General features: G+C 44.2%; 1 protein-coding gene and 1 long non-coding RNA gene across 5 annotated transcripts; one reads left to right on the top strand and one right to left on the bottom strand.

Moving 5' to 3' along the window:
* Nucleotides 1–923: 923 nt before the first annotated feature.
* Gm34586 lies at nucleotides 924–26,644 on the bottom strand. 4 transcript variants are annotated; one of them, XR_382933.3, is made up of 6 exons: nucleotides 26,580–26,644; nucleotides 16,210–16,343; nucleotides 15,092–15,298; nucleotides 2,431–2,548; nucleotides 1,557–1,670; nucleotides 930–1,292 (listed from the first exon to the last, which is right to left on the bottom strand). It is a non-coding gene; the product is annotated as a predicted gene, 34586 (long non-coding RNA). The 4 variants fall into 4 exon arrangements; XR_001781060.2 differs by lacking the exon at nucleotides 26,580–26,644 and having other exon boundaries at nucleotides 924–1,292; nucleotides 15,092–15,161; nucleotides 16,210–16,632; XR_001781059.1 differs by lacking the exon at nucleotides 26,580–26,644 and having other exon boundaries at nucleotides 16,210–16,616.
* Nucleotides 23,788–24,568, top strand: Hspb3 (heat shock protein 3). The gene has a single exon (NM_019960.2). It carries the CDS (start codon nucleotides 23,972–23,974, stop codon nucleotides 24,434–24,436), a length of 465 nt encoding a protein of 154 aa, NP_064344.1. The 5' UTR covers nucleotides 23,788–23,971; the 3' UTR covers nucleotides 24,437–24,568.
* Nucleotides 26,645–27,448: the final 804 nt, after the last annotated feature.

Below are 27,448 nucleotides of genomic sequence, written 5' to 3'. Positions count from 1 at the left end.
GGTTGTTTCTGTCCTGTTGTCCCTTAGCTTTCTGGTCCACTGTAGGGGGCTCAGTCACTTGTGTGTATTCTCAGCTTTCTGAGCCTTCTCCATGTCAGTTCCTTTCGCTGCTAGTTTTAACCACTGGGCTGAGAATATCCAACTGCTCTACCTGTGGGCCTGCCTTCCTAGTTTGGTTCCTTCAATTTATATTTCCCAGTAAGAGTTCCCAGTCTGTTCTCTTGGACAGCCTGAGGTCCTCCAGTGGCTGGAAGCGGCTTCTTCGCGTTGGATCCAGCAGCAGGGACTGGGTTTCTCCGACTTAGCCTGTGCTTCTTCCAGCTTTCTGTAGCAGCTTTGCAAACTCTTGCTTTCCTCTTCGTTTATCTGTGCTTCGTGCCTTGTCTCCACGCTCCAGTGATCTCAAGCAATTGCTACACACTTGTGCCAGCCAGGTTGAAGTTGTCCATAAAAGCAGCAAGATCCAACCTCCTTGTCTGACCTAGGCCCCCAGAGAGATGGACTGTCTAACCTGGGTGTATTGAACACCCCCCCCCACCCCCACCCCCACACACATACACCGGTCAGCAATGTTTTCTAAGCCCTACCATGTTTTTCCAAGTCTTTGCTGCAATCTACTCTCTGCCAGGCAATCGACCAGTTTCTCCTGGTCCGTGGAAGGCCTGGAGCAATGGCATAGGAATTTTCCAAACAGTCAGAAAGTCGAGTGCTGATTCTTAACATTTCAGAGGTCACTCTCACGGGAGGTCTATGAGTAATGCACATACAACTTCTGAAATACAGTCTTGGATTTTTTTTCCATTATGATTTGCTCCCCAAAGCTAATTCCAAGTAAGGATTTGGATGTAGGTTACTTATTTGTGAGATAATATCGGGAAATATAGTAATGGGTCTGGTAAGTGAGGCAAGAAAGGAAAAAAAAATAAAACAGCGTAAGATTTATTAATGAGCAGGATAACACTGTGGGTAACTCCGATCTTATCTCTGAAAACCTTTAAGGGCACATCTCAGAACTGTCCCCCAGGCAGGGAGAGAGTTGGGGTGTTTTTCTGTGCACCCTTGCCCTTCTTCTCTGGTAGCAGATGGATCTACTGTGTCAGTATTCTTGCATGCCTTAGTGCTATGTACCCCCTCTGAGAAAGGGAAGCAGAAAGCTTCAAAAATCTAGGGCAATTTGTACAGCCAACTTCAGATATGTTTTCTACTGTTGTGCGTCTTGAAAGCATATAACATGTTAAAATTCTGAAGCTTTGAAAATTAAACACTTTCTCCACCAAGTCACTTCTCATGGTCTGTAAGGTAGGAAGAGAAGAAGAGAGTTTCTGTCGGCATATACGAGTTTATAATCCTCACAGAAAACACCCAGCTCAGAATCTAAGTGTTAGGATTTAGAACACAGTACCAGGATTGCATTAACATAAGTATCAGGATCTTACTTTCACTAAATAAATAAATAAATAAATAAAATGATGCCTCTCTCAATGCCACTGGAAATGTCATTGAGCCTTTGGAAAGAAAAACAAAACAAAACAAAAAACAAAAAAACACTGATTTACCTTTTCTGTGGAGAGAAATGGTATTTGAGTCACATGGGCAGGTACACATTGTTATCCAAGCTTCTGGTTGTATTATAAGTGGTATAAAAGCCCCGGATCCCACTAATGATTTGCCTGAAAAAATAAAAGCATAAGTCATCTCTGGGTGTGTCGAGAGGAGGTGGGGATGGATGTTGGAGAGACAGAAATTAAGAGCACCTACCCTTGTGAGGACCTAGGTCCCATTCCCACCATCCAGTTCCTGCACCTCCCTGTAACTCCAGTTCTAGGGAATCCAATGTCTCCTTCTGGCTTCCGTGGCCACTGCATGCATGTGCACGGACCAAGCGTATTCAAACCACCACAGGCCCTTAGCACACTGCTGCCGTTTTGACTCTGTATTTATGTTCAGGAACCAGGAGTGATAGTATCAAAACATGTGGTCAGGCTGTGTCCCGAAGGTCCTACTAAGTGATAGATTCAGCCAAGGACAGCTTGGATACCATGTCAAGGAGTTGAGAGGAGACAAAGGGAAAGGGTGTGTGTAAGCAACCACGCATAACCACGGAATGCTCATCTCTGCTTAATTCAAGCATTGTAAGTAAATGCTAATTAAAATATCCACCAATGTCACCACTCTCCAGTAAAGTGGGTATAAACATGAAATATTCATAGAACTAGGGGGTGAATACCATTCTCTCCCCCCTCCCTGAGAAATGTGTTTATCCCAGGCTAGACTTAAACTCCCGAGAACATTCTTGAACTTCTGATCCTCCTGCCTCCACCTCATCACTTCAAGGGTCTTTTATGACATCATGGTGCTGAAGAGAAATGATACAGAAACAGTCATTTGGTGATTTTTCTATGCCACAAAAACTTTAAATTCCATTCTTACTGAGTGCCCAGAAGTATCCGTGAATCCGTTTATCTAATCAAGTCTTCTAGGGAATTAGCATTGACACTCCGTCCTTTGTCAGTGTGGACTTTTTTTCACAGGGTAGGATGTCAGTAGGCTAGGAAGACAGAAAAATTACCAGGAGAGGTTTAACCCACGGGTATAAGGATAGAAGTACAAAGAACCCGAGACCCTGGATATGCCACATAGTCACACTGGAAGAATGGGTGACAAATCCGTCTGGGAAGCGCCCGGCCTGGACCTCTGGCTACCGCATCTTTCTGAATTTAACAGTATGTGTATGGAACCTGAGTCTTGAGCAAAGTTCTTTCTGGGAAGTGTAATCCAGGAACTTATTTTCTGAAATAGAGCCTTATTTTGTCTGTAATTGGCACCTGCTGATGCTCCATGTGACTAGGGAGAGTCCCATGAGTGACCGGGCAGACGTTCTTGATGGATCCCTTACAAACTCCTCACATCTCTTTAAGGCAAAGAGAACAGAAAACGTATGCGGTGATTACAGGAGAGGAGGAGCCATTCATTCCATCATCACATGAGTGATGATTTCAGACGTCCATCCTTGGTGAACAGAGAGGGAAATGATAGCCATACAAAGCTGAAAACACCCCAGTGTATTTACCAGTTTTTAAGGAACAAGTCATTTCACCATTTGGTAGTTAAAAGCAATGAACATTTATTACCTTGGTGTTCGGGGCTGCTCTTATGCAGAGTTCTGTTGTGGGCTCTTGGAGGGCAGCAGCTAAGATGCTGCCAGAGCTGTGGGCTCTGAAGACCTGACCATGTCTTTTCAGAGTGCTCCGTGTACATGCTCCTGGTTGTGGGAAGGGAGCCTCGGTTCCTCTGTGGCCGTTTCTCCACAGGATGATGAGCTACGATGCACGGCCTGACTTCTTCAATGAGGGATTTAAGAGAGAGGAAGATCTAGGAAGAACTTACAGTATGTCCTGTGTTGTTTTGGAAGCACCACTGGTTTGTTTCTGTGGTATCCTATGGCTCTGGAGGCAGCTTTGTGCTGCATGGGAGAGCAGGACACAAGGACATGGGTACCAAGAAGTAAAGGTGACTTTTTTCCAGAGTGTTCCCTAGTCCTCAGAGTCGCCTCTTTAACCATAAGAGAATGCTTTCACCTCCTCTATGTGGTAGGGAATAGGATAGAGACTTTTAAGTTCTATCTTGTAAGAAGGAATCTGCCCAAACAAGTCACTAATGGCTTAGTAAATATACTCTCTTAATGGGCTGTTTGTTTCAAGTTAGCTCTCTAGCCCAGGTGCTACCTGGAGGGTTCACAGTTGATATCAGCAGATACAAACTAGGCTTGCAGCATTTTGAGGCATGCCTGAGTCCAGACATTGATGGGTGAGGCAGATAACAGAGGCAGGACAGCACAACTCTCACAATGTGGCTGACCTCCTCTCCTTAACCGGAGAGGCCAAACAGAGCTCTCTCTGGATATCTTTGTCCCCTCCCATGGGCCTCTCGGAGAAATGAGGTGGAAATTTTTCTAGGGTGTTAACTAGATTCCTTTCCTAAATTCTAAATGAAGCGTAACTTGAAGACTCAGGTTTTGCCTTTGCTCATTGGTGTTTGTGGTAATGTTACTGGTGGTATCCGACTGCACCAGTGTTTGCAGACTCTGGGCATCTTCATGCAAAGACTTGAAGAACCACCCACAGCATGATAAAGTAGCAACAGATTTTATAAAGAAGCAAAGCAAAGGCACAGAATAGTTATACTGCAAGAAAGCAGTAGGCTCTGAGTAGGAGCCCACCCAAGAGCTCCGCTTACTTCTGGGTCTTCTTGTATGGGTCTAGGGAGAGTTGGTTGTTAGTGGAATATGGGTGGTTTTCCATCTTCATGGTAATTGGAGTTATGTAAGCCTTTGTTCATTACCCATGCTCTTTCCCACAATTCATCTGTTTTTAATCCTAGCAACAGCCTCTCATGCATAGACATAAGATGGCATTTCCCCTAAAACTTTACTTAGAAGACACAGTTTGCTTTATCGAGCACACATTCCAAACTACACTGGGCTAGATTGGCCCACTGCCCCTGATTCCAGTTTGGTCATAGAAGAGAAATTCCTAAGAGGTGTCTAGGGATAGAGCAGCCAATCGCTTTGTTTAGAAAGGCGTGTCTACAGCCTGGTGGAAGTAAAGGTTCACGTTGCTACGTGCTTTGTTGGGTAAGTGGTGTGTGCAGAATTCAAGCTAATCCGAGTCTCGAGCTTACGTGCCTCAGTGTTTGGCAACATAACCTCTGATATCTTGGCTACATCAAGGCCCCCCAGATTGTTCCCCATCATAGCACCGGCTGGACAGCACTTTGTTACCTGAACCAAGCTCAGGTGGGGATGACAGTCCTCATGTATAGTTCCTGAAATTTGGTTCCTTAATATATTTCCACCTCATTGGAAGAACAAACTGTTAGCCTCATAAGCCACGTGCAGTGATAGGAAAACTCTACGGTGCCTGTTTAGAGGCTCCGTTGTCTAAAATAATGTCCAGAGAATTAGGAATATTTTTACCTTTCTCATTCTTAAAGAGATGCAAAATTTTCTGCTGTATGAACACAAATACCCACCTCCCCTGGGTTTTCTTTTTTTTTCCCATTTTTTATTAGGTATTTAGCTCATTTACATTTCCAATGCTATACCAAAAGTCCCCCATAACCCCCCCCCCCACTCCCCTACCCACCCATTCCCCCTTTTTGGCCCTGGCATTCCTCTGTACTGGGGCATATAAAGTTTGCAAGTCCAATGGGCCTCTCTTTGCAGTGATGGCCGACTAGGTCATCTTTTGATAATATGCAGCTAGAGACAAGAGCTCCGGGGTACTGCTTAGTTCATATTGTTGTTCCACCTATAGGATTGCAGTTCCCTTTAGTTCCTTGGGTGCTTTCTCTAGTTCCTCAATTGGGGGTCCTGAGGTCCATTCAATAGCTGACTGTGAGCATCCACTTCTGTGTTTGCTAGGCCCCGGCATAGTCTCACAAGAGACAGCTATATCTGGGTCCTTTCAGCAAAATCTTGCTAGTGTATGCAATGGTGTCAGCGTTTGGAAGCTGATCATGGGATGGATCTCTGGATATGGCAATCACTAGATGGTCCATCCTTTCGTCACACTTCCAAATTTTGTCTCTGTAACTCCTTCCATGGGTATTTTGTTTCCTATTCTAAGAAGGGGCAAAGTGTCCACACTTTGGTCTTCGTTCTCTTGAGTTTAATGTGTTTAGCAAATTATATCTTATATCTTGGGTATCCTAAGTTTCTGGGCTAATATCCACTTATCAGTGTTTTCAAGTAGAGAGTTCCTCACTTCCTACTAAGAAGAGTTCTTAAAGGCTCTTACTTCCTGCTAGCCTACTGTGTGATCAAAACCTGTTAGGCGATGCTTTCAGGAGCTCGCTTCTCAAAATCTTTTCAGCTTCTAGTGTTTTTCCTTTTTCCAAAGCTCCTTCCATACTTCAGGGATCCGATATCTGTGCTCATTATCTGTTGCTTCATAGCAAATCATCCCCAAAGTTAGATGCTTAAAACAATAGGAAACATCGAGTCACACAATCTCTGCCCCTCAGAAATTCAGCAGAGGCTTTGTGCTCATGCGCATGGGATTCTGGCTTGGGAGCCCTCAGAAAGTTAAAGTCAAGACGTCATATAGGACAAGGATGTAGCTTAGTGATAGAGCACTGTTTTTAGCACATATGAGGTTTTAAGTTCATACCCAACATCAGAAAGAAAACAACAACAACAAAAAAAAAAACCCTGAATGAAACCCAGCACAGATGTTACTAGGGCAACAGTTGTGCGAAAGCTGCACTAGTGCAGAAAATCTTCCGTGAGACAGTAACAGGCTTCTCCACTGAAGCAATAGGCCAATTCAAGCCAAACCAAGTATACAAAGGCAGGCTTATTGAGAGACTGAGAGACAGCTCTCCGGGTGAGCTCACCAATCTTACGGGAGGAGGTCAGTGGAGTTGTACATTGGGCTACAGCAAGGGGGTGATTTACAGAGCTTGGGCTAGAAGCTGGGATTATGCCTGTACATGGTCAAAAACTGAGCCCCTGGGCGGGCACTTTGGGTGGGTTGCTGGAAACGCAGACAAGAGAGATGATACGTAAGCCTGGAGTTTTCTCCCAGTGGGCGGGGCTGAGGGAAAAAGAGCAGATGGGGTTTTCCAGCTTGTGCAGGGGCGAGCTGGGGGCCCAGCCTAACAGACAGTTTCTCATCAGCAGAAGGTCCACCTCTCCTCCCTTCGGGTCTCTGCACAAGGCTCATCAGCATCTCCACAAAAATGGGACAGTCTCCCTGAGAATGACAGCGATGGCAACTGTGACAAAGGAAAACCTTTAACTGGGACTGGCTTTCAGTTACAGTCATGGTTTAGACGCATGACTGGAAGCAGGTAGACTTGATGCTAGAGAAGAAGCTGAGAGTTCTACATCCGGATCTACAGGCAGCAGGGACAGAGAGCCACTGAGCCCAGCTTGGGCTTTTGAAACCTCAAAGGCCAGCCCCCAGTGACACACTTCCTCCATCAAGGCCGTCCTCCTAATCCTTTCAAATAGTGGCACTCCCTAAGTAAGCACTTGAATATATGAACCGATGAGGACCATTCTTACTCAAACCTCACAGATGTGTAGTCTTCACAATTACGGCTTCGGTTACTTTCCTGTTGATGTTGAGGCTAGATGCACTCTCTCTCTTCTTAATTTTGAGACAGGTTGTCCTATGACTCGATTGGGACCCCCAGTGGCCCCAACCCCACAGCAGTCTGTTAGTCTCCCAGTGTCGGGAGTAGAAGCAAATCCCATCAAGTCTGACTGTAGCTTTCTTGACAGTTGGTGGCTATTACAGGTACTATGCTGTTCCTTTCCATTTCCAACTGAGCCTTATTTAAAAAAAAAATCGCTTCTTTAAAAAATTCTTATTTATGGAGGTGTATGTATATGTGTGTGTGTGTGCACACACGTGCATGCATGCATGCATGCATGTTAAGTATGACTACATGCATAAAAGTACCCACAGAGGCCAAAAAGTAGTGTTGGCTTCTCTGGAGCTGGAGTTAGAGAAGGTTGAGAGCCACCTGATGTGGGTGCTGGAAATGGAACTCAGCCTTTTTTTTTTTTTTTTTTAAAGGAATATATAGTTTATTCTGGAGCTGAGTTTTAGTGACTGTGGCCCATGAGTACAGACTTAAGTTACTCCCAATTCCATGGTCAATGTGAAAGCAGTTCCATGAAGTTTTATAGTTTTTCAAGACAAGGTCATAAGTCAAGGCAAGCTTGAGATACACTGTTGGGTACATCAGAGAGGTGGTTACAGCAAGAAGGGAGAAGGTTTTCTATGGGCTTCAGATGGGATTATCTGATTGTTCTTGGATTTTAGGTTAGTGGAATCTAGTGGTCCAGCAAGAGTTCTTAATGGTTTACCATGCTTCCAGACCCATCTCTTCTTGATAAAACAATCTGTTCTCTTGTTGCTTCATGCTTTACTAACTGGCTGAAAAGTTTTCTCCTATATCTAGCTAATACCTATTTTTTTTCCACTAAAAATGCACAACTCAAGCAAAAACGAATTCATCCTGAGTGTGAGTCTCTAACCTTTGCATTATTTGTCTGCTTGACTCTTGTGGTAATCTAAGCTTGCATTTATTTATTTATATATTTATTTATTTATTTATTTGGTTTTGTAGTGCAGCCCCAAGCTGGCCTGGGTATCATTATCCTCCCATCGTAGAACCCCAAGTCCCTGGGATTATAGGCTCACGCCACCACACTTGACTTAATCTGAGCTCTTTAAAGATATGACTCTTTTAGATTTGTGTTACGATGTTTCTTCTAGATAGAGAATTTTCAGTTACGTGTTTACTCATAAGTAAAGAAATAACAAATATATCTTGCTAAAACAGATTCAAATACTAGACAGAGCTCACCAAACAGACAATGCCATTGTAGCTTCTCGGCTTCTCACATACAGAGCAAGTGAATCACATTTCTTAAAAATAGCTTATTTTTAATAGCTCCGAGCTATGCTATTAGATATTTTCTTTTCATTTCTTTTTAATGTTATCAGCTGAAATTGTTTTTCTTTTCTACACTATAAGAAAATTATCTCAATGAGTGCAGACTCTCTCTCCTCCTCAGGTCTCCTCTACGTGCCTTGGGGGAATTTTCTTGGTGTTTTTCCAGCTCGTTTAGACTTAATGTAGATCCTCCTGTGTTGGGGATGCATGTTGGTGGAGCTATATATAGGGTATATTAGGATGATGACTTTGTGGTCCTAATTTATCCCTTACACTTTGCAAAGAGGCTGTCAAGTATAGATAACTTATCCTTGTGACAAAAAATGGGAAAAGAAAGAAAAGGAAAGGAAAGGGAAGGGAAGGGAAGGGAAGGGAAGGGAAGGGAAGGGAAGGGAAGGGAAGGGAAGGGAAGGGAAGGGAAGGGAAAGGAAAGGAAAGGAAAGGAAAGGAAAGGAAAGGAAAGGAAAGGAAAGGAAAGGAAAGGAAAGGAAAGGAAAGGAAAGGAAAGGAAAGATTTGTGAATAGTGTTAAGGCCTAGGTAAAATATTAAGGCCTAGATGGAATGTTAAGGCCTAGGTAACTGTCACCTGGCTAGCCTGCCATTTTGTGCTGTTACCAATTTTATAAGGAAACTCTCTCATGCCCAAGTTGATTATAGATTCTGTTATGTTCTGTGCCCTTGGAAATCAATCACGATAGAAGTCAATAGAATTCTTTGTATAGCTTGGACCTTAACCAACCACCCAGCAGCACTTCCTGCACCTGTGTATAAGCATCTATGGTCTTTGATTTTATAAGCTGCCCTTGGGATGGACCCCAACATAAGAGGTGCATGCAACAATATAAGAAACTATTTAGAATAAGACTTCCATTTTGAGTTGGTGTTGAGTAAAGTTTAAGCTCCCAAGACCTCCCTGGGAACTGACATCCTACTTGACAGAAAGAGACATGAACATGGGTAACTGATATCCTGACTGGCAAGTAAAGACATGAATGTTAGACAAGTCCTGTCCTAGTTGACAAGAAATAAATGTTAAACACTACAAGTCCCCTCCTACAGTTGACTACCCCAAGGATAATGCTCTCAGGATAAGTATGCAGCAGAGACCTGTTCCCCAGGAAGTCCCCTATCCCTAAGTCCTGATTGACTGAATAACTTGGTACCGATACTTGCAGATCTCTGGCTTAAAAAGTCCTATAGAATCTTGACTCAAGGTCACAGTCAGATCCAGAGTCTGACCTGTGGCCCTGATTGATCAGTCTTGGGTGTGGCATTTAATAAACCATCGCTGTTTGACTGAGATTGGTGTCTGAGTGGTTTGTGAGGTGATTCCAGGGACCCCACAATTGTATTCATGGACGTCATGGATAAAAATCCAATTACCTCTCTTTCTCTATATCTTTTGTTTCTGTCTGTCTGTCTGTCTGTCTGTCTGTCTGTCTGTCTCTCTCTCTCTCACACACACACACACACAAGCATGAATGAGTGCACTCACTTAAATACACACACAGGCACATGTGCTAGTGCACACACACACACACACTGCACACACATGTGCACATGCACACACAAACACCTCCTTCCTTCTCTCTCTGTAGGTTGTACCACTCTTCTTTTCATATCTCACACATGACTACAGATGCTCACTCAGCCAGGCTCTCTGTGAAGCAGATATTGAGACGGAGTCAGGAGCATGAGAGATGTGCCAGGTAATGCCTGTGGCAGAGAAAAGTAAGAAAGGAAACTAAGTTGGATAGAGAATACTTAACTTCATAGCAAGATGCAAATGAGAAGCCTCCTCAAGAAAAATGGACAGGATGAGGGGATTAGCAGAGTGACCACATCAGACCATGATACATGCGTAATGAAATTCAGGATGATCCAACGGGGATCAATATGACCTGTTAGAGCTGCGGAGAAAGGCTGAGGCCCCAGCACTTCTGTGATGCTTAGCTGTCAGTGTGGAGAACATGTGGCTTCATCTCCTATTTGAACAGAATCTGAGGACAATGACAGGAGGCTGGAGGCCTGCTCCATTGTTTATCCTCCTAATTCCATTCTCTGCTCAAAGGAAACACTGAGCATTGCAGTCTGTGGACATCAAGGCCACCAGGAATACCTAAGTCCCCTTGAGGTAAGAATTGCTCATGGGAGAGTCTATGTATACCTGGCCCTTAGTGGCTGAGTAAGAGTTCTGGCCCCAGAGAGTGAATTCATGGTTTACAAAATGTCAGTGTCTCCTTAGACACCCACTATGCTTTAGATGAGGGGATTGGCATTTGTTCCAAAAGCCATTGTCCTAATGATGATGCATAAAGTTTGTGGGGTGGAAGTCTCCAAGAACAACAATACAGACAGTATTTTATCTACTCTGGTATCTAGAGCTATGATGAAATAAGAGAGAGAGGGGAGAAGAGATGGGGAGGAGGAGGGGAGAGAGAGGGGTAAAGAGATGGGAAAGGGAGAGGGGGGCTTGTATGGTTGCATGGGTGCCCCCTGGAGCTGTAGTTACAGGCTGTTGTGAGCTGCCTCATGTGGCTACTGAGAACCAAACTCAGAACCGTTACAAGATCAATCTTAGCCACTGCCATCTTCACAGCCCGAATGAAGTCACATTTGTAATCTGCTCCCATGGGTCCAGGTCTGGGTATAGGCAAATAGAATCTCAATGCTGGTTCTCATTGCTGCTTGAGACTTCTTCCAAGTTCATTTAACTTGTCCAGTGACAGGATTCGGTTCCTTGAGATTGTTGGACGGAACCTCAGCCCCTTAAGCCCCTTCTCCATAGACAGTCCACTGTGGCTATTGCTTGTTTTCTGAACTGGCAAAAGAAACTCTCTATTGCTTAAAGGACATTTTGTCTGGCTAAATCAGCTCCCTCAGTGCGAACTCCTTTTATATTTATTGTAATACATCGCAACACTGGCTCAGTCAGTAAAAAAGCCTGTCTCACAATCATGAGGGCCCGAGTGTGGATCCCCAGTACCCACATCAGAGCCTGGGGTGGGGGCCACATGCCTGTAACTGGAATGCTGGTGGCTTGGAGATAGTTGGCTTCTCAGAGCTTTCTGGCTAGCCAGAGTATTGAACCAGCGAACCAGGGGTTCATTGACAGACCTTGTTGCAAAAGGCAAGGTGTAGAGTACAAAGAAAGACAGCTGATGCTGACCTCTGTCCTCTAAATGCTCTGTAAGTAATACTCCATATTTTCAGATCCTTCTAACAGTCAAGCAGAAGGGGTCACATGGATGTGTAGGATATGTACCAGGAGAGAAGTCTTGGGAACTATTTTAGAATTCTACTTGCCATGGTGTTATAATGGTTTGCATATGCTTGGCCCAGGGAGTGGCACTGTTTGTAGGTGTGGCCTTTCTGGAGTAGGAGTGTCACTGTGGGTGTGGGCTTTGAGACCCTCATTCTTGCTGTCTGGAAGTCAGTATTCTGCTAGCAGATTTCAGATGAAGATGTAGAACTCTCAGCTCCTCCTGTACCATGCCTGCCTGGATGCTGCTATGTTCCCACCTTGATGATAATAGACTGAACCTCTGAACCTGTAAGCCAGCTCCAATTAAATGTTGTCCTTGTAGGAGATGCCTTGGTCATGGTGTCTGTTCACAGCAGTTAAACCCTAACTAAGACACGCAGTGTTCAGAATCTCCAAATTACCAAGAAAAGCTCTGATCTACCCCAGATGGGATATCCCAGCCAGGTCCTATAAACTTATAAGCTGAGCCCCAGGGACATGGTCACATGCTATATGCAATGGCCCCAGAGGGCTCACTGCCATGCTTGAGAATTAGCTGGGATCAGGAGGATCAGATGGACTGGGAAGAAGCCAGAGATACAGGCCACAGGCTGATGTCCACTCATCAAGGAGTCTGTTCTCCAGAGGGAAGGCAGCAGAGGAGTAGTGAGTGGAAATGACCTCAGGCAGCAAAGAATAATACATGGTCACGTGACCTCTTTAATGTTCCCTTAAAATCTTCCACAAAGTAAGCTAATCCTATAACTATGTTATATACATAAACATTCTACTAACAAATCAAAACAACACAAAACAAATAAAAATTTAAGTGGGAGGCTAGTAAGATGGCTCGGTGGGTAAGAGAGTTTGTCACACAAACCTGATGACCCCGGCTCTATCTCTGGAACCCACAGAACAAGGAGAGAACCAACTCCTGACAGTTGTCCTCTTATAAGCACACAGTAGCATGTGCACACACCCCGTCTCCCCCACGAATACATACAATTATAGTTAGAAAATGTGAGTGGGGTAATAGGCTAATGAGGAATGCTTTGTGTAGAGTTTTCTTGGGGAAGAGAAGAAAATGGTCTAAGGTTGTATATTCTTATTCCAGGTATGTCTGTAGAAAAGGCCTAGTAGCCATGAGACTCCTGATCTATGAGCACAGATCTCTTAATACTGATCCCATCAATAAGAAGCTGGGCTCACTAGAGGGTGTAGATTATTTCAGGTTTGGAACACTGAAGATCTCAGGCCACCTAGCAAATCTTGTTATGTTTAAAAGCGGGAGTTGAGACAGAATAGGAACCAGTGAAAGGCCTTGCCACCTGCAGCCCCTTCACATCAGAAACAATGTTGCATGTTACAGTGTCAGATGCTCTCACGGGCTCCTATAAAAGGGAGTGCTGCGCAGAAAGAAAGGGTCTGCCATTCAGGTTCCCTAGGGGTCCTGCAGATGCTGCTGGAGGTGGGGATAGAAGGGTTGCTGTGCACACCGGTCACTGGGAACGGCTCAGCAGTTTTATTGACCCTTTCAAGTGGCATTATGCCCATCATAGACTTTTTTTGTTTGTGTTTTTAATCTTAATTTCTGTATTGCAGAGCTCTTGAGAGTTCATAATCACAGACACATAGCCCATTCATTCGTAGGCAAGCTGAGTATCTTGTATTCAAAATGCTTGGAACCAAAAATTATTTGTACCTCATTTGGAATAGATAGATAGACAGACAGATAGACAGACAGACAGACAGACAGACAGGTAGATAGATAGAGGTATCTTGAGAGTAGGACCCAAGTGTGAACTTGAGATTTTTAGTTATACCTTATACACATAGCCATAGAACTTTACACAGTATTTTAGCCAATTTTTGCATGGAATAAAGATTGGTAGTGTGGGATTTTCTCCTAGTCTCGTGTTGGTGGAAAAAGTTTCAGATTTGGGGGCATTTCAAATTTCACACTTTCAGATGGACAAGGTCTTCCTCTATTGTAGCCTTTAAAGGGCCCCAGATCATGATGTGTATTGTCTCGCTCTCGCTGAAAGTGAGTGTGCCATAAATTCCCACACACTTGTGCCAGGAAGTGTGGAAAACAGGGTTGTTCTTAAGCTGATTAACCCAGGTGCCCATGAACCCAGGTGTCTGTTTGTTCTTAGACCAAAAAGGGGCCTCACTGATTCCATTTCACTACTGAGATGCAAAGCTGGAGTCCTCTGAGGAGGACATTTCATTTTTTTCTTTCTCATAGGGAGTAACCTGACTGCCCAGCCTGTAAAGCCCATAGAAATACTCCCTGGGGAACTCACCTGATTGGTTGGTGTTTGGTTGTTTGTTTAATTGGTTGGATGTTGGTTGGTTAGTTGATTGGTTTGTTGGTTAGTTAATTGGTTGTTGGTTGGTTGATTGGTTGTTGGTTAGTTAATTGGTTGTTGGTTGGTTGATTGGTTGTTGGTTGGTTGACTGGTTGGTTGTTGGTTAGTTGGTTGGTTGTTGGTTGGTTGATTGGTTGTTGGTTGGTTGATTGGTTGGTTGGTTAGTTAATTGGTTGTTGGTTGGTTGGTTGTTGGTTGTTTGTTTAATTGGTTGGATGTTGGTTGGTTGGTTTGTTGGTTAGTTAATTGGTTGTTGGTTGGTTGATTGGTTGTTGGTTGGTTGACTGGTTGGTTGTTGGTTAGTTGGTTGGTTGTTGGTTGGTTGATTGGTTGTTGGTTGGTTGATTGGTTGGTTGATTGGTTTGTTGGTTAGTTAATTGGTTGTTGGTTGGTTGGTTGATTGGTTGTTGGTTGGTTGATTGGTTGGTTGGTTAGTTAATTGGTTGTTGGTTGGTTGGTTGTTGGTTGGTTGGTAGTGCATGTGTTTATGGTAGTGCATGAAGACTTGTCACATGTCTTCTCTAGCTTTTGCTGCCTCTCCAAAGCTACCTTTGTGTTTTGTGCTCAGGGCTCAGGCCACATGGACTGTTTCAGTGAGTCCCTTGCTTGGATTCCTTGTGGAATTGGCAAGAGACAGACTATGTTGTTAGAGACTTTAGTCTCTGAATCTCAGACAGGACACGGGGCTTGTCTATCTGTCTCTCCACTGAGGGTCACAGCTCCTGCTCCACTGGCCTTTCTCCAAAGTGCTCACTCTGGATTACATTAGCCACCTCCTCTGCTCAGTTTGTCTAGGCCTCAAGGTTGTAAGGGTTCTCTTTCTTACTAACCCTGGAAGGATTGTATTCTCCAGACCCTAAAGGCTGCTGGCTCTCTGCTCTTATTGCCCCTAAAACCTGCATTGTTCCTACATTCCCAAGTTATTCCTGCTACTATACATGTTTTATTTTTGGAATTTCTCAGTTTTAAGAGGCCCTGTTTCCTGCTGGGAACCCAACTTACATACTCTTCGATCTTCCAGACTTCAGTTAGTGCCAAGATGGTCCTTCATCCTTATCTCAGCTGTAGAGACCTGGAACAGCAACACAGAACCAATGCCTTTTTGGATAATATCAAGATGTTTCTGTAAGCTCAGAGGGTGGTGAGGCTCTCTCTGTCTGATTCGCAGAGGGGAAGGCTATGCACTGCTCCTCGTAATCACATGGCTGCCTGGAATTGGAAAGCACAATGTTGTGTGTCACCAGTGCAGGAAAAACAGATGTCTAATTTCTACTGAACGGGAGTGCCTTTACACCGTCATCAAGCCAAACCGCAGCAAGTCCTGGACCACCTGTGTTTGTGTTTCTAGTCTAACAGAAATCTACTCAGACCGGCTTTAGGGGGAAAAAGAAAAAAGAAAAAAAAAAAGCTGTATCCAAACGATCTATGTTATTTTCCAAGACACAGTGGCAAGCCAATAACAGCTTGGGAGTTGATTCTCAGCCATTTTTTATTCTGTCTATAGGGAGTTCCCAACTCTAAGGCAATGCTTTTTGATGAGTCTGAATCCTCTAAATAAAGGGTCAAGGAGACACAAAGACACCTGTTTTATCTCGACTGTCTCAAGGCATGCTGGGAAGTATTCACTGTGTGCCTCAAAAGAAGTACAAACAAACAAACAAACAACCCTAATATCCTGGGATTCCAGTTCCAAATTACCTAGGCAAGCTGGTTAAGAGAGGGACAATTTCTTTGGGATGGCTTCCGAGGACTCAGTCCACAGCAATAGGGACCCCTGTTTTTGCACCTATTGTGGTGCAAAACTTTATGGTAGGTAGGAGAAATATGTGGAGGAGGAAGCTGTTCATTCTTTGGTGGACCATAAAGGGATAGGGAGAGGATTCCACCCCCCCCCCCAAGACCTACCCCCAATGGACTACTTTTTCTAGCGATGTGCCATCTTCAAAAGTTTACAGGAACTCTCAAAATAGCGCCACTAGTTTGTGACCCACGCCCCAGCATCCGAGCCTTGGTGGGACACACCCAACTAATCAGGATTGAATAAGGACATCATTCCTGGCTTGGGAAAGGAGAAATGGTGTGAAATCTCTCCTCCAGCGTTCTGGGGATAAATTTCTTACCTTTAGTTAACTGGCTTCTTAGATCCGATCCCAGAATCCTGCCACAAAAAGGTGCTTTTGAAACAACTCTTTGTGAGCCTAGTGGCTGGAGGTCAGTGCTGGAGATGGTCACGAGGTGCGTGGGAAAGATGCAGCTGGGCCACCGACCCACAAAGAAGAAATTACAGTGTTTAGAGAACACCTGGGTAGGCTGCAAAGGCAACGCTTTTTCTTTCTCTATTTTTTGAACCTCAAAGGAGCCTTATACACTCAGTGCATTCCTTTGCAGTGTCTTATTGGGAACCGGGATCGGACACTGTTGCTTCTCTTCCCGCGCTCACTGAAATCTTTCTCCGTTGGTTCTCTCTTCGCCGTACTCATTGGTTCTTCTACCCCGCTGTCTCCAATTCCACACTTTCTTTAACCCGACCTCTCAGCTGAACTCTGTTGTGGAAGAGAGAACTCAGAAGGCCCTGGAAACCACCACGTGTGAACTACAGGTACTGAGTATTTCTTTGGAATTCCCCTCAGGGTTGAAAAAGCAGACTTGAGGTTCTCAGGATCAACGGCCCAGACGCCCAAGAATCATGTTACCAACTCCAAAGGGCTTCTGGTCAGATGTGGGAAGGAACTTAGACAACCATTCGATCCTGGCTGATAAGGACAGCTCCGTGGCTTCAGCATCGAGTCAGTACTTTCCTAAGTCTGGCCTGGTCTAAACCAGCTCCAGAGCTTACGGTGTTATCCAGTAACAGCCAGCGTTTTTTTTCAAGACCCCAATGAACGTTTAAAGAAACATGGCAGGGCAACCCATTAGCTTGAAATGGGTCTGTATGAAATCATCTTTCCTCCAAAGGACCTTGGTCTTTTTTTGAAGATACTATATTCTAAATATCATCTAGCTCTGACTGAACATTTACTGTGCATAAGGTTCTATCTTATGCATTCCGTGTTCTATTTTTCTAACCTCCTTGCAAATCTGAAAGGTGTGTTTTCCCATTCTACTAGCAAAGAGAGAGAGAGAGAGACAGAGAGACAGAGAGAGAGAGAGGGATAGAACGAGTGTCTGAGAGATTGTGACTTGACATTGGCTCAGGTGGTAAAGGGCAAAGTAACGACCCCACTGTGCTGCTTAAGTGTTTTCTTTGATCACACGGCTTTAATATCTTTATGGCCACACTTATGCAGGGTACACATATTCTTAGCTTGGTAGCTTTTCGATCAGAAAGCAAGAGTTCAAAATCTATCCTTCAAATTTTTCCTGTTCCATCTTTTCTCCACTCACTCAGAAAGTCTAAGAGTTGCTTGTTCCGAATTAGTTAATTCTCAAGAATCAGCCTTCCGCTCCTGAAATTCCAGTCTCTGCCACCAGGTGGCAGTCACAACATTTAAAAAATGAGCCGCTTTAGACCACAGATCACACTAAATCTGGATTTGGTTTCGTAGTTCACTTTACATCTTGAAGAGATCTGCTTCTTTCTCGTCTGAATTAACATATTCTGCTACATTTAAAAATATATAGACATTCAAAGGAGCATATGACATGTTAGAAGCCTTTCTTCATAGAGGAGTGTTTAAAATGGACCGAGACAGATGCTGCATACGTACTGGTCTCATTGGAGGAGTGTAGACAGGGTGATTGAGTATTTAGTGGCATAGTCAAAAGCACTCTTCTGTGTCCAGAAATTCAGAGTTTACTCAGTTACGTACCATCTGAATTTCACCAAGCTGTTCCTCCCAGAAAATTAGTTTTACCAGATTCATAGATAACAGCTAAGGAAAAGGACTGAAGGGAACGTGTGTGTGTGTGTGTGTGTGTGTGTGCCCATGTGTCTGTGCAAGTGTGTACGGAGGCCGAGGTCAGCCTTGGGATTGGGTTTTAAATCCTAGGACAGTTCTTAGATACTTTAACCTCCCTGTTAGCCCACCACCCACCAGAGGCAGTGGGAAAGAAAGGGTATGGGGGAAGTGGACCTGTTTAGAAAGGTTCTTGGAGCAACTCTCGAATGTGTTGTCTGGAAATTGGCAGTTCAGGTCATTGGTTAGCAGGCAGCAGCAGCTTGATCCATTCACAAACACTTCAAGGATACACCAGCAGTCCAGTTCAGAAGAGATGGGTTAGCAACAGGGGCGACATAACCTAGCCTCAGCTTGAGTCAGCAGGAGGGACCTGCAGAGACACCAGGAGAGGTTCTCAGCCGAGCCTCTCTCAGGGAAGCTAAGATCAGTGAAGACACAAGATCTATAAGAGTTGCACAGCTAGCTGTACCAGCAAGCTAAGCTCTCCCTCTCTCTACCATTCAGTGAGTCCTGTTTATACCCTCCAAACATCAGGTGTCCTCCACATGTCTTGCCTCAGCACAGGTCTTGCCTCAACACCTGTCTTGCTTTAGCAAATGCATCCTACCAACCCAAGTCCAGGGAGTCCCAACAACTGGAGCTGAACTACACAGTATGAGGCAGACCAATACGTGTGTGTTGTTAGCAAATACTCCTTCGTCACGTGTCCTTTCACGTGCTTGCTCTAGCAGAACATCCTCCCTCCTGTGTCTGCTTCAGTGAAACTTTCCTTCGTGTGTTTGCCTCAGCAAAACACCACCCAACACAACCGACTCTCCAAAGAACCCTTAGCATTCCCACTGCATACTGGCTTTAAAGAAAACATCTGAAACAGACTAGTGCCCACAGAGGGATCAGACTGCATCCACTAAGGTACACCAAGACCTCTTGCCAATCCATTCTTTCAGGCAGGCCAATAGTCTGGTTTTTAAAAGCTGTCTTTCTAAAATGAATTCAAACCCATGGCAGCCCCTGGCTGGTTCTACTCCTCTTCACCCAGGTTATGTGAGACTGTAACTTGAAGGCCATGATTAGTTTCTGAAAAATTATGGCTTATTTGATATCTTGCCACTGACTCTTGCTGCTAAGCCTAATCTCCTTACCCTTCACCTCTTAATCCATGGGCTGAGCCATGCTTCTGTCTGCCTCTCCCACTCTGTCCTCTCACCTGCTCAAAGTCAGACACAGCTAGTCAAAGTCAGAGAAATCAAAGGATAAATTATACAGAAGGTAAATTTACCCCGAGACAATACAATTTGGCCTCTACTTTGCCCAATACTGTTGAAATTTAAGTGGGCATATTTTAGCCTCTCATTTGTAGTCAACCTAGGACTAGGAAATCAGTTCAGGGGGTTACGAGCACCGTCGTCAGAGGGTCTCTGTGTCATAAACCTGAATGACCGTCACCAGGTATGCATCTGTGTCCTCAGTGGCTCATGGTGGCAAACATGTTTCTTACAGATGTGGCCAGAAAGAGAGAGAGAGAGAGAGAGAGAGAGAGAGGGCACAGATTTGAGTTAACACCTTTATTCTAGGCTAGAATCTAATTTTTTCCCTTGAAAAATAATTCCTCAACTGGCCTTTTGATGATCAAAATATAAAGAATTGATTTTCTCTTTAAGACAACTTCTTAAACAACTAACCAAGCATTGGGCTTCCTGCTCTGATTCTGAACTCTCACACTCCAACCGAAACGCCCTCCTTCTTATTTTAAAGTCTGCATTACAGTGGTGCAGGTGTCTTCGTCTTCTGGAATCACGATGCTCTCTTTGGCTCAAGCACCCCAGACAGAACATTCCATGGCTCTTTCTAGAAAACTCTCTCGGACCCCGAGTACCTGTAATTAGCATCCCCTACATGATCCACTGAGTCACAGAAGTCTTAGTAAGCAATTAGCAAAGGAGACTAGGTAGTGTGCCTCATCTTTTCATTACTGTCTCTTTGCCCCATCTCTAGGGATAGTTTTTATTTTCCACTAGAGTTCTTGCCTATCTTTCTCATTAATACGTAAGGCCACAGACACACCTATGACTATAGAGACCCCACAAACCATTGTACAGTTATGCAGTATCTGAGGTTTTATATAATCTCTCTCTATATGTACATCTCTGTCCTATCCTCTCTCTCTCTTTCCATAAAAACTAGGTTTTTTTTTTTTTTTTTTTTGCCTTCCTGAGAGTAATACAGCTTTCTTTGAGAATTAAGGAAGCAAAGTTCAGAAAAGTTACCCTACATGTACCCTTAAGATAATTAGAAACAAACAATCAACAACTAGTATATATTCCTTTCAAACATGGGCAGCTTGAAGAAAATAAAGATGATTAGACTGTCATTGACATAGCTGATGGTGGAGTTATGGGTAGTCTATTGCAGGCCTGTAAAGCCTTGAATGTAGCCGGAGCTGGGTGATGAGGCAGGGATGTACTTCGGTGGCAGAACACTTGCCCAGCACCCAGACTCTATTTTTTTTTCTGTTTTTTTTTAATTAGGTATTTTCCTCGTTTACATTTTCAATGCTATCCCAAAGGTACCCCATACCTACCCCCCCCAATCCCCTACCTACCCACTTCCCCTTTTTGGCCCTGGCGTTCCCCTGTACTGGGGCATATAAAGTTTGCAAGTCCAATGGGCTTCTCTTTGCAGTGATGGCCGACTAGGCCATCTTTTGATACATATGCAGCTAAAGACAAGAGCTCCCGGGTACTGGTTAGTTCATATTGTTCTTCCACCTATAGGGTTGCAGTTCCCTTTAGCTCCTTGGGTAATTTCTCTAGCTCCTCCATTAGGGGCCGTGTGACCCATCCAATAGCTGACTGTGATCATCCACTTCTGTGTTTGCTAGGCCCCGGCATAGTCTCACAAGAGACAGCTATATCTGGGTCCTTTCAGCAAAATCTTGCTAGTGTATGCAATGGTGTCAGCATTTGGAAGCTGATTATGGGATGGATCCCTGCATATGGCAATCACTAGATGGTCCATCCTTTCGTCACAGCTCCAAATTTTGTCTCTGTAACTCCTTCTATGGGTGTTTTGTTCCCATTTCTAAGAAAGGGTAAAGTGTCCGCACTTTGGTCTTTGTTCTTCTTGAATTTCATGCGTTTGGCAAGTTGTATCTTATATCTTGGGTATCCTAAGTTTCTGGGCTAATATCCACTTATCAGTGAGTACATATTGTGTGAGTTCCTTTGTGATTGGGTTACTTCACTCAGGATGATACCCTCCAGGTCCATCCATTTGCCTAGGAATTTCATAAATTCATTTTTTTAAATAGCTGAGTAGTATTCCATTGTGTAAATGTACCACATTTTCTGTATCCATTCCTCTGTTGAGGGGCATCTGGATTCTTTCCAGCTTCTGGCTATTATAAACAAGGCTGCTATGAACATAGTGGAGCATGTGTTCTTCTTACCGGTTGTGACATCTTCTGGATATATGCCCAGGAGAGGTATTGCGGGATCCTCTGGTAGTACTATGTCCAATTTTCTGAGGAACCGCCAGACTGATTTCCAGAGTGGTTGTACAAGCTTGCAGTCCCACCAACAATGGAGGAGTGTTTCCCTTTCTCCACATCCTCGCCAGCATCTGCTGTCACCTGAGTTTTTGATCTTTGCCATTCTGACTGGAGTGAAGTGGAATCTCAGTGTTATTTTGATTTGCATTTCCCTGATGATTAAGGATGTTGAACATTTTTTCAGGTGCTTCTCTGCCATTTGGTATTCCTCAGGTGAGAATTCTTTGTTCAGCTCTGAGCCCCATTTTTTAATGGGGTTATTTGATTTTCTGGAGTCCACCTTCTTGAGTTCTTTATATATATATTGGATATTAGTCCCCTATCCAATTTGGGATAGGTAAAGATCCTTTCCCAATCTGTTGGTGGCCTTTTTGTCTTATTGATGGTGTCTTTTGCTTTGCAGAAGCTTTGCAATTTTATGAGGTCCCATTTATCGATTCTTGATCTTACAGCACAAGCCATTGCTGTTCTATTCAGGAATTTTCCCCCTGTACCCATATCTTCGAGGCTTTTCCCTACTTTCTCCTCTATAAGTTTCAGTGTCTCTGGTTTTATGTGGAGTTCCTTAATCCACTTAGATTTGACCTTAGTACAAGGAGATAGAAATGGATCAATTCGCATTCTTCTACATGATAACCGCCAGTTGTGCCAGCACCATTTGTTGAAAATGCTGTCTTTTTTTCACTGGATGGTTTTAGCTCCCTTGTCAAAGATCAAGTGACCATAGGTGTGTGGGTTCATCTCTGGGTCGTCAATTCTGTTCCATTGGTCTACTTGTCTGTCACTATACCAGTACCATGCAGTTTTGATCACAATTGCTCTGTAGTACAGTTTTAGGTCCGGCATGGTGATTCCACCAGAGGTTCTTTTATCCTTGAGAAGAGTTTTTGCTATCCTCGGTTTTTTGTTATTCCAGATGAATCTGCCGATTGCCCTTTCTAATTCGTTGAAGAATTGAGTTGGAATTTTGATGGGGATTGCATTGAATCTGTAGATTGCTTTTGGCAAGATAGCCATTTTTACAATGTTGATCCTGCCAATCCATGAGCATGGGAGATCTTTCCATCTTCTGAGATCTTCTTTAATTTCTTTCTTTAGAGACTTGAAGTTCTTATCAGGAATTCAAGCCCATACCTAAACATGATAAAAGCAATCTACAGCAAACCAATAGCCAACATCAAAGTAAATGGTGAGAAGCTGGAAGCAATCCCACTAAAATCAGGGACTAGACAAGGCTGCCCACTTTCTCCCTATCTATTCAACATTGTACTTGAAGTCCTAGCCAGAGCAATTAGACAACAAAAGGAGATCAAGGGGATACAAATTGGAAAGGAAGAAGTCAAAATATCACTTTTTGCAGATGATATGATAGTATATATAAGTGACCCTAAAAATTCCACCAGAGAACTCCTAAGCCTGATAAACAGCTTCAATGAAGTAGCTGGATATAAAATTAACTCAAAGAAGTCAATGGCCTTTCTGTACACAAAGGATAAACAGGCTGAGAAAGAAATTAGGGAAACAACACCCTTCTCAATAGTCACAAATAATATAAAATACCTTGGCAGACTCTATTTTTATGTAGCACATCTTGAAGAAGTTCCGCGGCAGCTGCCTCAGTCTTGGCCAGTGGAAGGACAATGAAAGGGTGCTCTAGTTGAGAAATGATGTGCAGTGAGTGTCTTTGCCCATTCAATAGCATGGTGTTGATTAGATTCATTCTTTGTTTTCTGAACCTTAATATGAAATAGTTGAACGCTTTGCATTTTGCCCTCTGCTATTGACTATTTCTGTCAGTCCTGAGCTCCCAGGCTCCCTCTGAAGTTGCACAGTCTTCTCGCTTAGTCATCCCATCTCATTTTGCCGAGTCAGATGTACAAACACCAGCTGATGTGGTTCAGGTGTCCTTTAGGCACAAAAGAGTAAAAAGAACGGAATAGGATCCGAACTTAGCTGGAGTTTAGTAGCTGTTTGAAATTGATTGATTTCTCATAAACCAGAGTTAGAATCGTCTCTCCCCGAATGGAATTTTCAGGCAGAGGGAGAGGCTTGTACTGAGATGATTGCACACTTTGCAGGTCACACGGTGTGATCTTCAAGCGCTGCTTCTGGTTTCTACTTTGTGTTTTGGGGTGAACAAGGCAGACAGGCCTGCCAAGGCTAAGGGAGCGTGCAAGTGCGATCCCTGCCTGGCCCACTTGTACAGGCTGTGAGCTAAATGCAACTCGCAGAGGCGGCTATAAATAGCCATTCATTGTCAGTGTGTGTGAAAAGACAAGAGTCAGTGTGCCGGTCTGATTCAGCCCCAATTAAGCTGCCGTCTGGGCAGGACTGTAAACGGAGCTGCTAGGACTAAGAATCGAGTCCGCAGGCAACGCCAGAGACTAGACACTCACGGAAGGGAAGTGGTTCAACGCTGGAGTCGCCTCTGCTATGGCAAAAATCATTTTGAGGCACCTCATAGAGACCCCAGTGCGTTATCAGGAGGAGTTTGAAGCTCGAGGCTTAGAAGACTGCAGACTGGATCATACACTATACGCACTGCCCGGGCCAACCATCGAGGACCTGAGTAAAGCCAGAGGCGCAGGCACGCCACAGGCTCTGGCAGAGGACTCAGCCTCCACGGAGAAGCCACCCGGAGAAGGCAAATCCCGTTTCCAGATCCTGCTGGATGTGGTCCAGTTCCTGCCCGAGGACATCATCATCCAGACCTTCGAGGGCTGGCTGCTGATCAAGGCACAGCACGGAACCAGAATGGACGAACACGGGTTTATATCGCGGAGTTTCACCAGACAGTACAAACTGCCAGATGGAGTCGAAACCAAAGATTTGTCTGCCATCCTCTGTCATGATGGAATCTTGGTGGTGGAAGTCAAAGATTCACTAGGGACCAAGTGAAAGCCTTTTGGTTGCTCTTCATACCCCAGGAAGGAAGATGAAAGCCAGGGACACCCCGGGAATGCTTAAACTTTTGAGATGGATTGCTGTCACTTTTATGAGGATTAAAAAAAACCAAATGTATCCACCGTTCCTGGTATGTGGAGGTTGTCTTTCTTATTGGTAGCCAGAAAGGAAGGTTTTCAAATGTGTTTGTGCAGTTAGGAGTGCTGCTGCTTTTACAATGAAGCCACCTCAGAGCTAGCAGACTGTGGTTGGTACTAGAGAATGCTCAGCCTGGTTTTTGATGAGTCTAAAATTCCACAGAGGCCATTTGGACAACCCATGGCAAACCAGTCCTTGTCAGTAAAGAGATCTGATTTTTCCTCACTGTATGAAAAGTTTCTGCATTGCTAGAAAGAGGGGGGAGGGCTTCAAAGAGAAAATTTTATTTCTGTATACTATAATTTACGGGACCTGGGTCTGAATCTAGTTAAAAGTCACAACAGTTGTTGCTCATTTAAACATCAGTGGGGATCTTCAGGTATTTTAGTTTTTTAAAAGTTCCCATATAGACCACATATAGTTTTCAAAGCTAAACTGAACCCTACCAGAAGTTTTGCTGCTAGACAATGTATACTACTTGCTTTGGTGTTATATTTGTTAGCCCAGAGTGTATAGTGTCTCGTATGCTAGGTGTGGGAAACTAAAACGTTGCATTGCTGGGCTCAGGAAATCTTAATGCTCGCTATTTTGAAGGGGGGATGGCCAGTGCCAGCGTCTGCTGTCTCTACTGGTCGAAAGTTTTAAATAACCTTGCGGCCAGTGAGGAACCTGAGCTCACGCAGCCATGAGAGCTGGGTGCATAGTCTGGGGCAGCACATGCTTGTCAGGACTCCCTTAGTGCCTCTGTTCTCCCAAACTGCTGCTTTGACTCTGGATGGAGCTGGTAGAGGTTAAGAAAGGGAGGCTTGCCTTCAGCAGCTGCTCGTAGGCATTTAGAATATGTGCTAGCTCATTCTATGCATCCTAAATACTTCCGTGGAGAAAGTGGCCGCTTTCTGTTTCACTGGGTGCTGAATGTGAGCTCACAGGGAGAGAGGCCAGGCCAGTGCTAAGAATAGAAAGAAGATCTCAGAGTGTGGCTGTCACCTGTGTGGAGGCAGACAGCTGTCATGGTGCTCCTCCATCTTGCCTCTCCTCTCTTCAAGCTAAAACAGGGAAGTTGGGGAGTCAGTAAAAACCAGAAATCAAACAGAGTCTGGGGTGACATTTGCTACTTTTTGCTAACATCGAAAAGATGTTGGAGCATCTGTTTATATGAAATTCGTGTCTAAAGCTGACGTTTGGGGTATGAAGTCTAGGATGAGATGTTTTTGTTTGAGAAATTGAAACTTACATGAACAGTGGGGCACAACAAAGCTAACCAGTGTGAGTGGGATACCAGATGCTAACAGGATGAGAAGTGGGATACAATGCAACGCCAGTCAAACATTGTTGCCATCCGAGTAATTATGTAGCCAATAGTGGTTTTAGAAACAAATAGCTCCAAGGGCTCTCTCATTTGGTTCCGGACTTTCACTAGTCAACACCTTCCTTCTACCCTTGGGGATTTTTTTTTCCTTTCAAAAACTGAAAACTCAACACATCTCCAGTTAGCATTTCTTTGTTTCTAGATAAAATTAAAAATTCAAAGGCATAGGAGAAGGTTCTAGGTTTTTCAAACACTATAAAAAATGAAATGATTCATTATCGACCACGATGAGCCTGTTACTTTAAATAGCTAGCTCATGTTTCCTTATCCGTCTGGGCAAAATTAGAATTATCCTTGCATGAAATCTGACATCCCGATTGTCATCAGCCCAAACATTCTCTGTGCCTCCTAGCCCCAGTCTGACACAGGCTACACTGTTTTGGTCTCCAATTGGTTTCAGCCAATGAGAGGCACCCACTGAGGAGCAGAGGGATTACAGCTCAGAGGAGGGACAAGCTTAGGTGTCCCCAAGAGCTTTTCTACCCATCCCACAGTTCTTGAATAATGAGAATTCAGAGGCTCATTTATGTATGAATAAGCGTAGGCCCTAAGCTTTGGCTTGTTCCCCAACTATCTTATAGCTCATATAGCCCATTTAAACTATTCTATACCTTCTGCATGGCTAGTTACCTCTCCTCAGTTTCATGCCCCGGACTTCCTCAGAGGCGAGGACAAACTTCCGGCTTCTGCCTATTTCCCAGAGTTCCAATCTGTCTATTGGAACTCCCACCTTCTACTTCCTGCCTGTTGCTAATAGGCCATCAGCTTTTTATTGACAGGTGATATTTCCACACAGCACACAAGGCTTGTTTTTCCTACTTAACTTCCACAGTGCAGCTGACCAACGTTTCTCCAGGGCCAGTGTCCTCCAGCAGACAGATCCCTAAGGGATAATCCAGTCCTTATGAGTATGTGGAATTACAACATTGGACCCTTCTGTAAAAGATGTGGCCTTCTCACCTTCTTGCCCCTGGCATATCTCCATTCCTCATTAATTCCCTGTCTCTGCCACCCTGTCACAGATGGTGTGCTCATTAAGATTTCTTGAGAAGTACAATTCTGTCTCTGGTTGGAACCTGGTCTGCGTGCCATTTTGTGAGATAGGAAGAGGTGGAGGAGCAGAGAATTGGATTTGCACCCAGGAAGCGTCTCAGGATGCAGGCAACTGCATCATCTGGGAGGCGGGTGACACATTCAGAAAGGTGGGGAGGTCACAGAGCTTGCATCCAAATGCACCTGTAATACTGCAGGAAGCAAAGGGCCGGCAAATGTGACAACCTATGACATCTGTTGCTTGGCATCTTAATGCTACCTTCAAATTTTATCGATCCCCCCCCATGCCCCCTCTTATATCTAAAGTTAACCCTCTGGTGCTAAAACAATCTTAAATGTTTCCAACATTTTGTTTCCCTGTCATTTGTAAACCAAAGTTAGCCCGTCTCTGTCTGTAGTTGAGCTGCCGGCCTTGCATCCTGGAAGTCTAGAAGTGACTGGCATTT

The sequence above is a fragment of the Mus musculus genome, chromosome 13 (genome assembly GCF_000001635.26).
Source record: "Mus musculus strain C57BL/6J chromosome 13, GRCm38.p6 C57BL/6J".
Lineage (NCBI taxonomy): Eukaryota > Metazoa > Chordata > Mammalia > Rodentia > Muridae > Mus > Mus musculus.
This window is presented reverse-complemented; position numbering and strand designations above follow the sequence as displayed.